Genomic DNA, 15,340 nt, shown 5'->3' with positions numbered 1-15,340 from the left:
ATCGCAAATCAATGGAGTTCAATAGAACTCTATTCATCTGTCTGAGGAATCTAATGATTCCTCCTAAAAGTCTTAATAAAGTGTATAAAAAAAAAAAAGTTTTAATAAAAGTGTAAAAGACATTTGTTTTTGAGACAGAATCGGGATATATCGCGATATATTATCCCGTAAACAGAATCGGGATATATCGCGATATATTGTATCGTCATACGTGTATCGTGTTACATATCGTATCGCCAAATTCTTGCCGATTCACACCCCTACTACATATACCCTCACACAGTTACCCCCCCCCCTCCCCAATAATAAAATAAAATAAAAAAAAAATTATTGTATGACACGGTTTCCAAATCTGAGCCTCCAGCTTTTAAAAAACAACTCCCAGTATTGCCGGACAGCCACTGACTGTCAAGTCATGCTGGGAGCTTTGCAACAACTGGAGACACCCTGTTTGGGAAACACTGACGTAGGGTATTTTGGTGGCGGATGCAAATCCCCGATTTAAGCTTCAAATGCGCAATTTACGCCTCAAATGCGCATGGCGCTCTCTCACTTTGGAGCCCTGTTGTATTACAAGGCAACAGTTTTAGTGCCACATATGGAGTATTTCCGTACTCGGGAGAAATTGCGTTGCATATTTTGGGGGGCTTTTTCTCCTTTTAACCCTTATGAAAAGGTAAAGTTGAGGTCTACGCCAGCAGGTTTGTGTAAAAAATGAAATTTTTGTACACTAACATGCTGGTGTTGCCCCATACTTTTAATTTTCACAAGCGGTAAAAGCAAAAAAAGACCCCCAAAATTTGTAACGCAATTTCTCGGAAATACCCCATATGTGGGTGTAAAGTGATCTGCGGGCGCACAACAAGGCTCAGGAGTGAGAGCGCACTATGTACATTTGAGGCCTAAATTGGTGATTTGCACAGGGGTGGCTGATTTTACAGTGGTTCTGTCAAACGCAAAAGAATAAATTCCCAGATGTGACCCCATTTTGGAAACTGCACCCCTCACGGAATGTAACAAGGGGTATAGTGAGCCTTAAAGGGGTATTCCGGGCAAAAACATCTTATCCCCTATCGAAAGGATAGGGGATAATATGTCTGATCATTGGGGGGGGCCCGCCGCTGGGACCCCGCGCGATCTCCCTGCAGCAGCCTGCATTCTATGCGTAGCTGCGTCTGAAATTTTCGGAAACCGCCGGGCTTCCGAGACGAGGATGTGACGTCACGCCCACTCCATTCATTTCTATGGGAGGGGGCGTAATGGCCGCAACGCTCCCTCCCATAGACATGAAGGGAGGGGGCGTGGCATGACGTCACGTCCCTGTCTCAGAAGCCCGGAGGTTTCCGAAACTTCAGACGCAGCTACGCATAGAATGCAGGCTGCTGCAGGGAGATCACGGAGGGTCCCAGCGGCTGGCCCCCCGCCATCAGAAATCCTATCCTTTCGATAGGGGATAAGATGTTTTTGGCCCGGAATACCCCTTTAATACCCCACAGGTGTTTGATGAATTTTTATTAAAGTTGGATGGGAAAATGAAAAAATATTTTTTTTTCACTAAAAGGCTGATGTTACCCTACATTTTTCATTTTCACAAGGGAGAATAGGAAAAATGCCCCCCAAAATTTGTAGACCCATTTCTTCTGTGTAAGAGCATACTCCATATGTGAATATAAAGTGCAAGAGAAGGAGCGCCATTGGGCTTTTGGAGAGAGAGAATGTGTGCAAAATTGAAGGCCATGTGTGATTACAAAGCCCCCATAGTGTCAGAACAGTGCCCCCCCCCCCCCCACATGTGACCCCATTATGGAAACTACACCCCTCACGCAATGTAATATGGGGTACGATCTGTCAAATGCCAGTTTTCAAAATGGGCTCATATGTGGGGGGGGGGGGGGGGGGTCCACTGTTCAGGCACCAAGGGGGGCTTTGTAATTGCACATGGCCCCCGTCTTCTATTCCAACCAAATTCTCTCTCCAAAAGCTCAATGGCGCTGCTTCTCTTCTGAGCCCTGTAGAGCATTTTACATCCACAAATGGGGTACTGCCATACTCAGAAGAGATGGGGTTACACATTTTGGGGGGAATTTTCTCCTATTACCCCTTGTAAAAATTGAAAATTTGGGAGAAAACCAATATTTTAGTGGAAATAAAAATCTGACTTTAACAGCTCACACGGGGCAGAGCCTTGACGTCACAACGCTCCGGCCCAATGATCGACAGTAATCAGACCCGGAGCGAGCACGCTCCGGGGTCTGATTTTAAACGGGGTGCGGCGTGCAAGATCACAGGGGTCCCCAGCGACGGGGCCCCCGCAATGAGGCATCTTATCCCCTATCTTTTGGATAGGGGATAAGATGTCTTAGCGCCGGAGTACCCCTTTAAGGTGAAAATGGGCTGGGTCCTTAACCCCTTAAGGACGCAGGACGTAAATGTACGTCCTGGTGTGGTGGTACTTAACGCACCAGGACGTACATTTACGTCCTGTGCATAACCGCGGGCATCGGAGCCATGCCCGTGTCATGCGCGGCTGATCCCGGCTGCTGATCGCTCGCGGGCGTCCGCCATTAACCCCTCAGGTGCCGGGATCAATACAGATCCCGGCATCTGCGGCAGTGCGCGATTTGAATGAATGATCGGATCGCCCGCAGCGCTGCTGCGGGGATCCGATCATTCAGAACGCCGCATGGAGGTCCCCTCACCTTCCTCCGTCCGGCTCCCCGCGTCTCCTGCTCTGGTCTGAGATCGAGCAGACCAGAGCAGAAGATTGCCTATAACACTGATCTGTTCTATGTCCTATACATAGAACATATCAGTATTAGCAATCATGGTATTGCTATGAATAGTCCCCTATGGGGACTATTCAAGTGTAAAAAAAAATGTAAAAGTAAAAAAAAAGTGAAAAATCCCCTCCCCCAATAAAAAAGTAAAACAGCAGTTTTTTCCTATTTTACCCCCAAAAAGTGTAAAAAATAATTGCTACTTTTTTAATACATTTTATTTTAAAAAAATTATAAAAAATGTATTAAAAGTTTTTTATATGCAAATGTGGTATAAAAAAAAATCACAGATCATGGCGCAGAAAATGAGCCCCCATACCGCCGCTTATACGGAAAAATAAAAAAGTTAGAGGTCATCAAAATAAAGGGATTATAAAACGTACTAATTTGTTTAAAAAGTTTGTGATTTTTTTTAAGCGCAACAATAATAGAAAATGGGTATCATTTTAATCGTATTGACCCTCAGAATAAAGAACACACGTCATTTTTACCATAAATTGTACGGTGTGAAAACGAAACCTTCCAAAATTAGCAAAATTGCGTTTTTTGTTTTAATTTTCCCACAAAAATAGTGTTTTTTGGTTGCGCCATACATTTTATGATATAATGAGTTATGTCATTACAAAGGACAACTAGTCGCGAAAAAAACAAGCCCTCATACTAGTCTGTGGATGAAAATATAAGAGTTATGATTTTTAGAAGGCGAGGAGGAAAGAATGAAAACGTAAAAATTTAATTGTCTGAGTCCTTAAAGGAGTAGTCCAGTGGTGATTCAGTGGTGAGCAACTTATCCCCTATCATAAGGATAGGGGATAAGTTGCAGATCGCGGGGGGTCCGACCGCTGGGGCCCCCTGCGATCTCCTGTACGGAGCCCCGACAGCCCGCTGGAAGGGGGCGTGTCGACCTCCGCACGAGGCGGCGGCCGACACGCCCCCTCAATACAACTCTATGGCAGAGCCGAAGCGCTGCCTTCGGCAATCTCCGGCTCTGCCATAGAGATGTATTGAGGGGGCGTGTCGGCCAACGCCTCGTGCGGGGGTCGACACCCGCTATCTCGGCGGAGAGCCGGGGCCCCGTACAGAGAGATCGCAGGGGGCCCCAGCGGTCGGACCCCCCGCGATCTCAAACTTATCCCCTATCCTTAGGATAGGGGATAAGTTTTTCACCACTGGACTACCCCTTTAAGGCCAAAATGGGCTGAGTCCTTAAGGGGTTAAAGGGGTACTCCGGGGAACTAAATCCATAGCCCATTCTTTCCCTCTCACCAACCTATGCATTTGTCTAAATATCATTAATTAGCTATATACAACAGTTTTCCTCTTTCAGCTGTCACTTACTTGCAGCAAGTGAGAGAAAAATGCATTTTTTAGATCCACTTTGTCTCCTCAGTGAGAGCAGCCCCTCCCATGAAGACAGCATCACCTGATCTATGTCTGATTTCTGATTGGGCTAGAACTCTGGCTGTACAGCAACCCTTCCCCCTTCCCCCTGTGTGAGAGAAAAGCAGTGAAGATTCTTAGTCACAACTGAGCTGCTGTTTTTCGTTTGAATATGCTGCAATTCAGAACACACAAATATTTATGGCAGGAGGCAAAGTTTAACCCCTTAACGACGCAGGACGTATATTTACGTCCTGCAACGGCTCCTGCGATATGAAGCGGGATCGCGCCGCGATCCCGCATCATATCGCGTCGGTCCCGGCGCTAATCAACTGCCGGGACCCGCGGCTAATACCACACATCGCCGATCGCGGCGATGTGCGCTATTAACCCTTTAGAAGCGGCGGTCAAAGCTGACCGCCGCTTCTAAAGTGAAACTGAAAGTATCCCGGCTGCTCAGTCGGGCTGTTCGGGACCGCCGCGGTGAATTTGCGGCGTCCCGAACAGCTGATCGGACACCGGGAGGGCTCTTACCTGCCTCCTCGGTGTCCGATCGACGAATGACTGCTCCGTGCCTGAGATCCAGGCAGGAGCAGTCAAGAGCCGATAATGCTGATCACAGGCGTGTTAATACACGCCTGTGATCAGGATGAGAGATCAGTGTGTGCAGAGTTATAGGTCCCTATGGGACCTATAACACTGCAAAAAAAAAGTTAAAAAAAAGTGTTAATAAAGGTCATTTAACCCCTTCCCTAATAAAAGTTTGAATCACCCCCCTTTTCCCATAAAAAAAATAAAACGGTGTAAAAAAATAAATAAATAAACATATGTGGTATCGCCGCGTGCGTAAATGTCCGAACTATAAAAATATATCATTAATTAAGCTGTACGGTCAATGGCGTACGCGCAAAAAAATTCCAAAGTCCAAAAAAGCGTATTTTGGTCACTTTTTATAACATTAAAAAATGAATAAAAAGTGATCAAAAAGTCCGATCAAAACAAAAATCATACCGATAAAAACTTCAGATCACGGCGCAAAAAATGAGTCCTCATACCGCCCCGTACGTGGAAAAATAAAAAAGTTATAGGGGTCAGAAGATGACATTTTTAAACGTATAAATTTTCCTGCATGTAGTTATGATTTTTTCCAGAAGTCCGACAAAATCAAACCTATATAAGTAGGGTATCATTTTAACCGTATGGACCTACAGAATAATGATAAGGTGTCATTTTTACCGAAATATGCACTGCCCCCAAATATGCAAAGCCCCCAAAAGTTACAAAATGGCGTTTTTTTTTCGATTTTGTCGCACAATGATTTTTTTTTCCGTTTCGCCGTGCATTTTTGGGTAAAATTACTAATGTCACTGCAAAGTAGAATTGGCGACGCAAAAAATAAGCCATAATATGGATTTTTAGGTGGAAAATTGAAAGGGTTATGATTTTTAAAAGGTAAGGAGGAAAAAACGAAAGTGCAAAAACGGAAAAACCCTGAGTCCTTAAGGGGTTAAAAGAAAGGACCTGTACAGTGGCCCAGATTTATCAAACTGTGTGAGAGAAAAAGTGGAGATATTTCCCCATATGCAGCCAATCACAGCTCAGCTTTCACTTTACCTCAGCTTGTTAGCTGGTTGCTGTGGAAAACTCCCTCCACTTTTTCTCTCACACAGTTTGATAAATTTCCCCCAGTGTGTGTATGTGTGATCTGCAGTGTAAGCCTGCACACAGATAGTGTAAGCAGTTGGCTGGCAACCATTACACAGACCTGCAATGAATTCTGGGAGTTGTAGTCTCTGTACAGTAAACAAGGAGAAAGTATTTAGGAGATATCAGGGGCCAAAGGAGCTGCCAAAATCACATGAATAACTACAGGGGACAAAGAACAGGTATTGTGGTGGCTTTGGGGCATTTTTATTTTTCTTCCCTGGAGTACCCCTTTAACCTCTTCAGGACATAGGGCGTATGGATACGCCCTGCATTCCGAGTCATTAAGGACCGAGGGCGTATCCATACGCCCTATGGGAATTCCGGTCCCCACCACTAGCCCGTTGGGGACCGGAGCCGGATGCCTGCTGAAATCGTTCAGCAGGCATCCCGGCATATTGCCCAGGGGGGTCATTATGCCCCCCCATGACAATTCAGTCCAGCGATCTGCGGCGATTCCGGGTCAATCGGGTCTCCAGTGACCCGGTGACCCGGAATTACTGGCTGTTCGGGGCCGTCTCTGACGGCCCCGAACAGCCAGAGCCTGCAGGGGTGAGGTGGCACTGGTGCCACCTCACGATCGCCCTGATTCGTCGTCCGGATTACCGGCCGACCAATCAGGGCGCCTGCTGCGGGTGTCACTCCCGCACCCGCTCCGCCCCTCTTCCAGAGGACGTGAGGGGTGCGGGACGTGCACCCCGGGTGCTGGGGACCCCGATCCCCGGCGTGAATGTTGGGATCGGGGCCCCAGGAGCAGTGGCGGCGGCGACGACGACGAGGGACTGACCTCATGCGGCTGGATCGTTGGAGGTGAGTGACAGCCTCCTGCTGTTGCTTAGCAACAGCTCCCAGCATACAAAAAGGGCATGCTGGGAGCTGTAGTTATGCAACAGCAGGAGGCAGACCACCACAACTCCCAGCTTTCCCTTATGGGCATGCTGGGACTTATGGTTTTGCAACAGCTGGAGGCACATTTTTTCTATGGAAAAGTGTACCTTCAGCTGTTGTATAACTACAACTCCCTTGCACAAACAGCTAAAGTGCATGCTGGGAGTTGTAGTGGTGCATCTGCTGATTGCATAACTATAACTCCCAGCATGCCCGTTGGCTGTCGTGACTGCTGATAGTTGTAGTTTTGTAACAGCTGAAGGCACACTGGTTGTGAAACTTAGAGTTTTTTTTTTTTACCTAACTCAGTGTTTCACGACCGGTGTGCCTCCAGCTGTTGCAAACTCCAACTCTCAGCAGTCAATGTACACCATGCACCGTACATGCTGGGAGTTGTAGTTTTGCAACAGCTGGAGGCACACTGGTTGTGAAACACTGAGTTAGGTCACAAACTCAGTGATACATAACCAGTGTGCCTACAGCTGTTGCATAACTAAAACTCTCAGCATGTACAGTCTGTCAGCGCATGCTGGGAGTTGTAGTTTTGCAACAGCTGGATGTTTCTTCCCCCCCCCAATGTGAATGTACAGGGTACACTCACATGGGCGGAGGATTACAGTAAGTATCTGGCTGCAAGTTTGAGCTGCCGCAAATTTTCTGCCGCAGCTCAAACTGCCAGCGAGAAACTACTGTGAACCCCCGCCCGTGTGACTGTACCTAAAAACACTACACTAACAAAAAATAAAATAAAAAGTAAAAAACACTACATATACACATACCCCTACACAGCCCCCCTCCCCTCCTCAATAAAAATGAAAACGTCTGGTACGCCACTGTTTCCAAAACGGAGCCTCCAGCTGTTGCAAAACAACAACTCCCAGTATTGTCAGACAGCCGTTGACTGTCCAGGCATGCTGGGAGTTTTGCAACAGCTGGAGGCACCCTGTTTGGGAATCACTGGCGTAGAATTCCCCTATGTCCACCCCTATGCAAGTCCCTAATATAGGCCTCAAATGCGCATGGCGCTCTCACTTTGGAGCCCTGTCGTATTTCAAGGCAACAGTTTAGGGTCACATAGGGGGTATCGCCGTACTCGGGAGAAATTGTGTTACAAATTTTGGGGGGTATTTTCGGCTTTTACCCTTTTTAAAAATGTTAAATTTTTGGGAAAACAAGCATTTTAGGTAAAAAAAATAATTTTTTTTTACATATGCAAAAGTCGTGAAACACCTGTGGGGTATAAAGGTTCACTTAACCCCTTGTTACGTTCCCCGAGGGGTCTAGTTTCCAAAATGGTATGCCATGTGGGTTATTTTTTTTGCTGTCCTGGCACCATAGGGGCTTCCTAAATGCGGCATGCCCCCAGAGCAAAATTTGCTTTCAAAAAGCCAAATGTGACTCCTTCTCTTCTGAGACCTGTAGTGCGCCAGCAGAGCACTTTTCACCCCCATATGGGGTGTTTTCTGAATCGGGAGAAATTGGGCTTCAAATTTAGGGGTATTTTATGCTATTACCCTTTTTAAAAATGTAAAATTTTTGGGAAAACAAGCATTTTAGGTAAAAATTATTATTATTTTTTTACATTTGCAAAACACCTGTGGGGTATTAAGGTTCACTTTATCCCATGTTACATTCCCCGAGTGGTCTAGTTTCCAAAATGTTATGCTGTGTGTTTTTTTTTTTTTTTTTGCTGTTCTGGCACCATAAGGGCTTCCTAAATGCAACATGCCCCCCAAAAACCATTTCAGAAAAACGTACTCTCCAAAATCCCCTTGTCGCTCCTTCCCTTCTGAGCCCTCTACTGCACCCGCCGAACACTTTACATAGACATATGAGGTATGTCCTTACTCGAAAGAAATTGGGCTACAAATACAAGTAAAAATTTTGTCCTTTTACCCCTTGTAAAAATTCAAAAATTGGGTCTACAAGAACATGTGAGTGTAAAAAATGAAGATTGTGAATTTTCTCCTTCACTTTGCTGCTATTCGTGTGAAACACCTAAAGGGTTAAAACGCTGACTGAATGTCATTTTGAATACTTTGGGGGGTGTAGTTTTTATAATGGGGTCATTTAGGGGGTATTTCTAATAGAAAGACCCTTCAAATCCACTTCAAACCTGAACTGGTCCCTGAAAAATACTGAGTTTGAAAATTTTGTGAAAAATCGGAAAATTGATGCTGACCGTTGAAGCCCTCTGGTGTCTTCCAAAAGTAAAAACACGTCAATTTTATGATGCAAACATAAAGTAGACATATTGTATATGTGAACCAAAAAAAATTTATTTGTAATATCCATTTTCCTTACAAGCAGAAAGCTTCAAAGTTAGAAAAATGCAAAATTTTCAAATTTTTCATCAAATTTACAGATTTTTCACCAAGAAAGGATGCAAGTTACCACAAAAATTTACCACTATGTTAAAGTAGAATATGTCATGAAAAAACTGTCTCGGAATCAGAATGATAACTAAAAGCATTCCAGAGTTATTAATGTTTAAAGTGACAGTGGTCAGATGTGCAAAAAACGCTCCGGTCCTTAAGGTCAAAATGGGCTCCGTCCTGAAGGGGTTAAAGGGGTACTCCGGTGGTTAATTTTTTTGACTATATGGCATCTTCTTTGTAAGTTTAGTTTTTTTGCAATATACATGTGTTATATGTTTTGGCAGCATGTATGTGTTTTTCTTACCTGTTTGTTGGGCAGGAAGTTCTGTAGTTCAGAGGGTTTTCTTTTACTGTTGTCCACAGTTCTGAGTCTGTTGTGGACAAGATGTCACAGCTTTTTTTTCCCTCTGCATGAGAGGAATAAGCCACGCCCCTCATCTCATCCAGCTGAGTACACAGCTCCTCACCTCCCCTCCCCCCGCTCTGTATTCTAAGGACGCAGGTCTGCACAGGAGAAGATAAGTGTTATCTGAAGGGGAGGATGAGAAGGTGCACGGGCTGGGGATGTATGGACTGCAGGGGAATAAATCTCATACTGGAAATGATCTCTATGGGGGAGATTTATCAAAACCTGTGCAGAGGAAAACTTGCCCAGTTACCCATAGCAACCAATCAGATTGCTTCTTTTATTTTTCACAGATCTTCATAAAAATGAAAGCAGCAAGCTGATTGGTTGCTATGGGCAACTGGGCAAGTTTTCCTCTGTACAGGTTTTTGATAAATCTCCCCCTTTATGTGAAGGGGGAGGGGGGACTCCTGAATTACACATGCTAGGAGTTGCAGTCCCTGTTGTGGGTGTGTGTATGCTAGTGTTTACAAACCAGTGTGCCTCCAGCTGTTGCAAAACTACAACTCCCAGCATGCCCTGACAGACTTTGGGCATGCTGGGAGTTGTAGATTTGCAACAGCTGGAGGTACACTGGTTGGGAAACACTGTTCTAGCCTATTCAGCATGCACATCATGTTACACCAGTGTTTCCCAACCAGTGTGCCTCCAGCTGTTGCAAAACTATAACTCCTAGCATGCCCAAAGGCTTTCTGGTCATGCTGGGAGTTGTAGCTTTGCAACACCTGTAGGCACCCTGGTTGTGAAACACTGGTGTATGCCCTACAGAGGTGTGGTGAACTACAACCCCCAGGAGACTACAGAGGCAGCATGCTGGTGTTATACCACAGACTGAAGACTCCTGAATTACACATGCTGGGAGTTGTAGTCCCTTTTGTGTGTGTATGACAGTGTATCCCAACCAAGGCTGATTATAGTAGTGTGCTGTGTATAAGGGGGCTGACCCGGGAAAATAGTAGGATGGGTAAAGGGCAGAACAAACAAACAAAAAAAAAGGAGCCGCCCCAAACCAGCAAGGCATGTGGCATGCTGGGATTTGTAGTTTTCAGCACAGCAAGAAACAGGAAATAGAAGCAAAGATAGGAAAACAAAGTGTGGGATAAAAAGACAACAAAGAACGGAACAAGAATAGAAATGAAACAAAACAAATAGGGTAAGTCAAAAACGGAAAAACACGTTGACCACCGGAGTACCCCTTTAACCACTTAAGGACCTAGGGCGTATGGATACGCCTTGACGTCCTGGTACTTAAGGACCCAGGGCGTATCCATACGGACCGGGGTGACTGCTGATATCAATCAGCAGGCACCCTGCGCAAATGCCCAGGGGGGTCATCAGACCCCCCCCCGTCAGCAATCGGCGCAAATCGCAAGTGAATTCTGCTGCCCAAACACAATAGGCGGGGCAGAACCGGGAATCGAAGGGGACTGGGCGCCGACGTCCACTTACCGATCCGGAGGCTGCAGCGACGGTGATCGGCGGGCGGTGTGATGTGCGTCAGAAAAGGACGGCTCCCTGAATCCTACGGAAGCCGATAAGTTGATTTGGAGGGCTACAGTCTGAGACTGTGGTCTCTAAACTGTAGCCTTCCAGATGTTGCAAAACTACAACTCCCAGCATGCCCAGACAGCTGTTTGGGCATGCTGGAATATGTAGTTTTGCAACAGCTGGAGGGCTGCAGTTTGAGACCACTATACAGTGGTCTCTAAACTATATCCCTCCAGATCTTGCAAAGCTACAACTCCTAGCATGCCCACATAGCTGTTTGTTGTCTGGGCATGCTGGGAGTTTTAGTTTTGCAATATCTGGAGATCCGCAGTTTGGAGATCACTGTGCACTGGTCTAAAAACTGTAGCCCTCCAGATGTTACAAAACTGCAAATCCCAGCATGCCCAGACAGCAAAGAGCTGTCTCGGCATACTGGGAGTTGTAGTTTGGTACCTCCAGCTGTTGCATAACTACATCTCCTAGCATGCCCTTCGGTGATTAGTACATGCTGGGAGTTGTAGTTTTGCAACAGCTGGAGGCACACTGGTTGGAAAATACTTTTTAGGTAACAGAACCTGAAGGTTTTCCAACCAGTGTGCCACCAGCTGTTGCAAAAGTACAACTCCCAGCATGCACGGTCTGTCAGTACATGCTGGGAGTTGTAGTTTTGAAACAGCTGGAGGTTTGCCCCCCGTGTGAATGTACAGGGTACATTCACACAGGCAGGTTTACAGTAAATTTCCTGCTTCAAGTTTGGGCTGCGGCAAATTTTTCGCCGCAGCGCAAACTCCTGGCGGGAAACGCACCGTAACCCGACAGTGCGAAAGTACCCTAAAAACACTACACTACACTAACACATAATAAAGGGTAAAACACTACATATACACCCCTTACACTGTCCCCCCAATAAAAATTAAAAACGTCTTGTACGGCAGTGTTTCCAAAACCGAGCCACCAGCTCTTGCAAAACAACAACTCCCAGCATTTCTGGACAGCCACTGTCCAGGCATGCTGGGAGTTTAGCAACAGCTGGAGGTACCCTGTTTGGGAATCACTGGTGTAGAATACCCCTATGTCCACACCTATGCAATCCCTAATTTAGTCCTCAAATGCGCATGGCGCTCTCTCACTTCGGAGCCCTGTCGTATTTCAAGGAAATAGTTTAGGGCGACATATGGGGTATTTCCATACTCGGGAGAAATTGCACTACAAATTTTGGGGGTGCTGGTGTTACCCTAAATTTTTCATTTTCACATGGGAAAATAGGAAAAAAGCCCCCCCCCCCCCCAAAAAAAAATTTGTAACCCCATCTCTTCTGAGTAAGAACATACCCCATATGTGAATTTAAAGTGCTCTGCGGGCGAACTACAATGCTCAGAAGAGAAGGAGCGCCATTGGGATTTTGAAGAGAAAATTTGTCCGGAATTGAAGGCCACATGTGTTTACAAAGCCCCCATAGTGCCAGAACAATGGACCCCCGACACATGTGACCCCATTTTGGAAACTACACCCCTCACGTAATGTAATAAGGGGTACAGTGAGAATTTACGCCCCACAGGTGTCTGATACATTTTTTGAACAGTGGTCCGTAAAAATGAAAAATTTAATTTTTCATTTGCACAGTCCACTGTTCAAAAGATCTGTCAAACGCCAGTGGGGTGTAAATACTCACTGCACACCTTATTAAATTCTGTGAGGGGTGTAGTTTCGAAAATGGGGTCACATGTGGGGGAGTCCACTGTTCTGGCACCACGGGGGGGCTTTGTAAACGCACATGGCCCCTGACTACCATTCCAAACAAATTCTCTTTCCAAAAGCTCAATGGCGCTCCTCCTCTTCTGAGCATTATAGTTTGCCAGCAGAGCATTTTACGTCCTAACATGGGGTATTTCCATACTCAGAAGAAATGGGGTTACAAATTTTGGGGGTCATTTTCTTCTATTACTCCTTGTAAAAATGTTAAATGTAGGGGACAAACTGCATTTTAGTAAAAAAAAAACTATTTTTTCATTTACACATCCAACTTTAACAAAAAGTCGTCAAACACCTGTGGGGTGTTAAGGCTCAGCGGACTCCTTGTTATGTTCCTTGAGGGGTGTAGTTTCCAAAATAGTATGCCATGTGGGTATTTTTTGCTGTTCTGGCACCACAGGGGCTTCCTAAATGTGACATACCCCCAAAAAACCATTTCAGCAAAAGTTGGGTATTTCCATACTCAGAAGAGATGGGGTTACATTTGGGGGGGGGGGGGGGGGCATTTTCTCTCATTACCCTTTGTAAAAATGGTAAATTTGGGGGGAAAACTGCACTTTAGTGTGACTTTTTTTTTTCCATTTACACATCCGATTTTTACGAAAAGTTGTCAACACCTGTGGGGTGTTAAGGCTAACTGGACCCCTTGTTACGTGCCTTGAGGGGTGTAGTTTCCAAAATGGTATGCCATGTGGGGTTTTCTGCTGTTCTGGCACCATAGGGGCTCTCTAAAGGTGACATGCCCCCCCAAAAACCATTTCAGAAAAATTCACTCTCCAAAATCCCATTGTCGCTCCTTCCCTTCTGAGCCCTCTACTGCGCCCGCCGAACACTTGACATACACATATGAGGTATTTCCTTACTCGAGAGAAATTGGGTTACAAATTTTGGGGGCTTTTTCTCCTATTACCACTTGTACAAATTCAAAAACTGGGTCTACAAGAACATGTGAGTGTGAAAAATGAAGATTTTGAATTTTCTCCTTCACTTTGCTGCTAGTCCTGTGAAACACCTAAAGGGTTAACACACTTACTGAATGTCATTTTGAATACTTTGAGGGGTGCAGTTTTTATAATGGGGTCATTTGTGGGGTATTTCTAATATGAAGGCCCTTCAAATCCACTTCAAAACTGAACTGGTCCCTGAGAAATTGCTGCTGAACTTTGAAGCCCTCTGATGTCTTCCAAAAGTAAAAACATGTAAACTTTATGATGCAGTCATAAAGTAGACATATTGTATATGTGAATCAATGTATAATTTATTTGGAATATCCATTTTCCTTATAAGCAGAGAGCTTCAAAGTAAAAAAAAAAAAAGCAAAATTTTAAATTTTTTCATCAAATTTTGGAATTTTTCACCAAGAAAGGATACAAGTATCGACAAAATTTTACCACTAACATAAAGTAGAATATGTCACAAAAAAACTATCTCGGAATCAAAATGAAAGGTAAAAGCATCCCAGAGTTATTAACGCTTGAAGTGACAGTGGTCAGATGTTCAAAAAATGTCCGGGTCCTTAAGGTATATTTGGGCTGGGTCCTTAAGGGGTTAAAGTTGTACTCCGGTGGAATTTTTTTTTTTTAAATCAACTGGTGCCAGAAAGTTAAACAGATTTGTAAATTACTGTTATCAAAAAATCTTTATCCTTTTAGTACTTTTTAGCAGCTGTATGCGACAGAGGAAATTCTTTTCTTTTTGAATTTCTTTTTTGTCTTGTCTACATTGCTCTCTGCTGACACCTAAGGCCTGTATCAGGAACTACAGGAGAAAATCGCAAACCTATGCTACTCTGGACAGTTCCTGACACGGACAGAGATGTAAGCAGAGAGCACTGTGAACAAGACAAAAAAGACATTCAAAAAGCAAATAATTTCCTCTGTAGCATACAGCTGCTAATAAGTACTGGAAGGATAAAGATTTTTCAATAGAAGTAATTTACAAATCTGTTTAACTTTCTGGCACCAGTTCATTTAAAAAAAAAAAAAAGTTTTCCACCAGAGTACCCCTTTAAGGGGTTAACATACAGAACAACTTTATGCAGCAAAGAGTATCTAAACATGTTTGTTTAAAATGTGAAGGTTATTGGAAAGTTTTGAGTTTAGATATTGTGGATGACATACCTGGTCATTTTTCCGATAGATTCCAAGGTTAGTTAACCATGAATCTTATAGAATCTTTAGGTTTAACACATTGACTTAATGAGGTTATCGAACGGACCTCACCATAAATTTGATACATTTTATATCATAATTCTTGCTATATAAACGCTCCTTGGTATATATGAGTTTTTATATTTAATTATTGAGTATTTTGTAATGGTAGATTTACTCAAGTTTGTGCATATGGGGCTGTGGGTGGGGTGGGGGGGTATTAAATGGACCAGACGGAGCTTACAACAGGGGGCGGCGTTTTCTGTGATATGGGAGCGTGAGTATGGGCTGTTGAGTATAGCAGTGTACACTGCAGAGTGCCCTTTTTGATGTATTATTCATTATTAGTATATATCCTTTCTATAAATTAATTTTTTTTTGTGTGCCATGTTTCTAATGTATCAATGAGTATAGTAT

At 44.4% G+C, this 15,340-nt stretch overlaps 1 protein-coding gene across 7 annotated transcripts in view; it reads left to right on the top strand.

The window, feature by feature from the left end:
* The window catches only part of LOC130273250 (ATP-binding cassette sub-family B member 5-like), a 192,478-nt gene that overhangs the window by 55,967 nt on the left and 121,171 nt on the right, over positions 1 to 15,340 (top strand). The window contains exon 1 of one of the 7 annotated variants that reach the window (XM_056519725.1): positions 6,001 to 6,043. The exons of the other annotated variants lie outside the window; for them this stretch is intronic. Within the exon in view, the coding sequence (XP_056375700.1) occupies positions 6,016 to 6,043 (28 nt within the window). The 5' untranslated portion in view covers positions 6,001 to 6,015. Of the gene's footprint in view, positions 1 to 6,000; positions 6,044 to 15,340 lie in introns of those variants that run through there. 7 annotated transcript variants of the gene reach the window in all.

This window comes from Hyla sarda, chromosome 5 (genome assembly GCF_029499605.1).
Source record: "Hyla sarda isolate aHylSar1 chromosome 5, aHylSar1.hap1, whole genome shotgun sequence".
Lineage (NCBI taxonomy): Eukaryota > Metazoa > Chordata > Amphibia > Anura > Hylidae > Hyla > Hyla sarda.
Note: the sequence above shows the minus strand (reverse complement) of the source record. Positions and strands in the feature narration are given on the sequence as shown.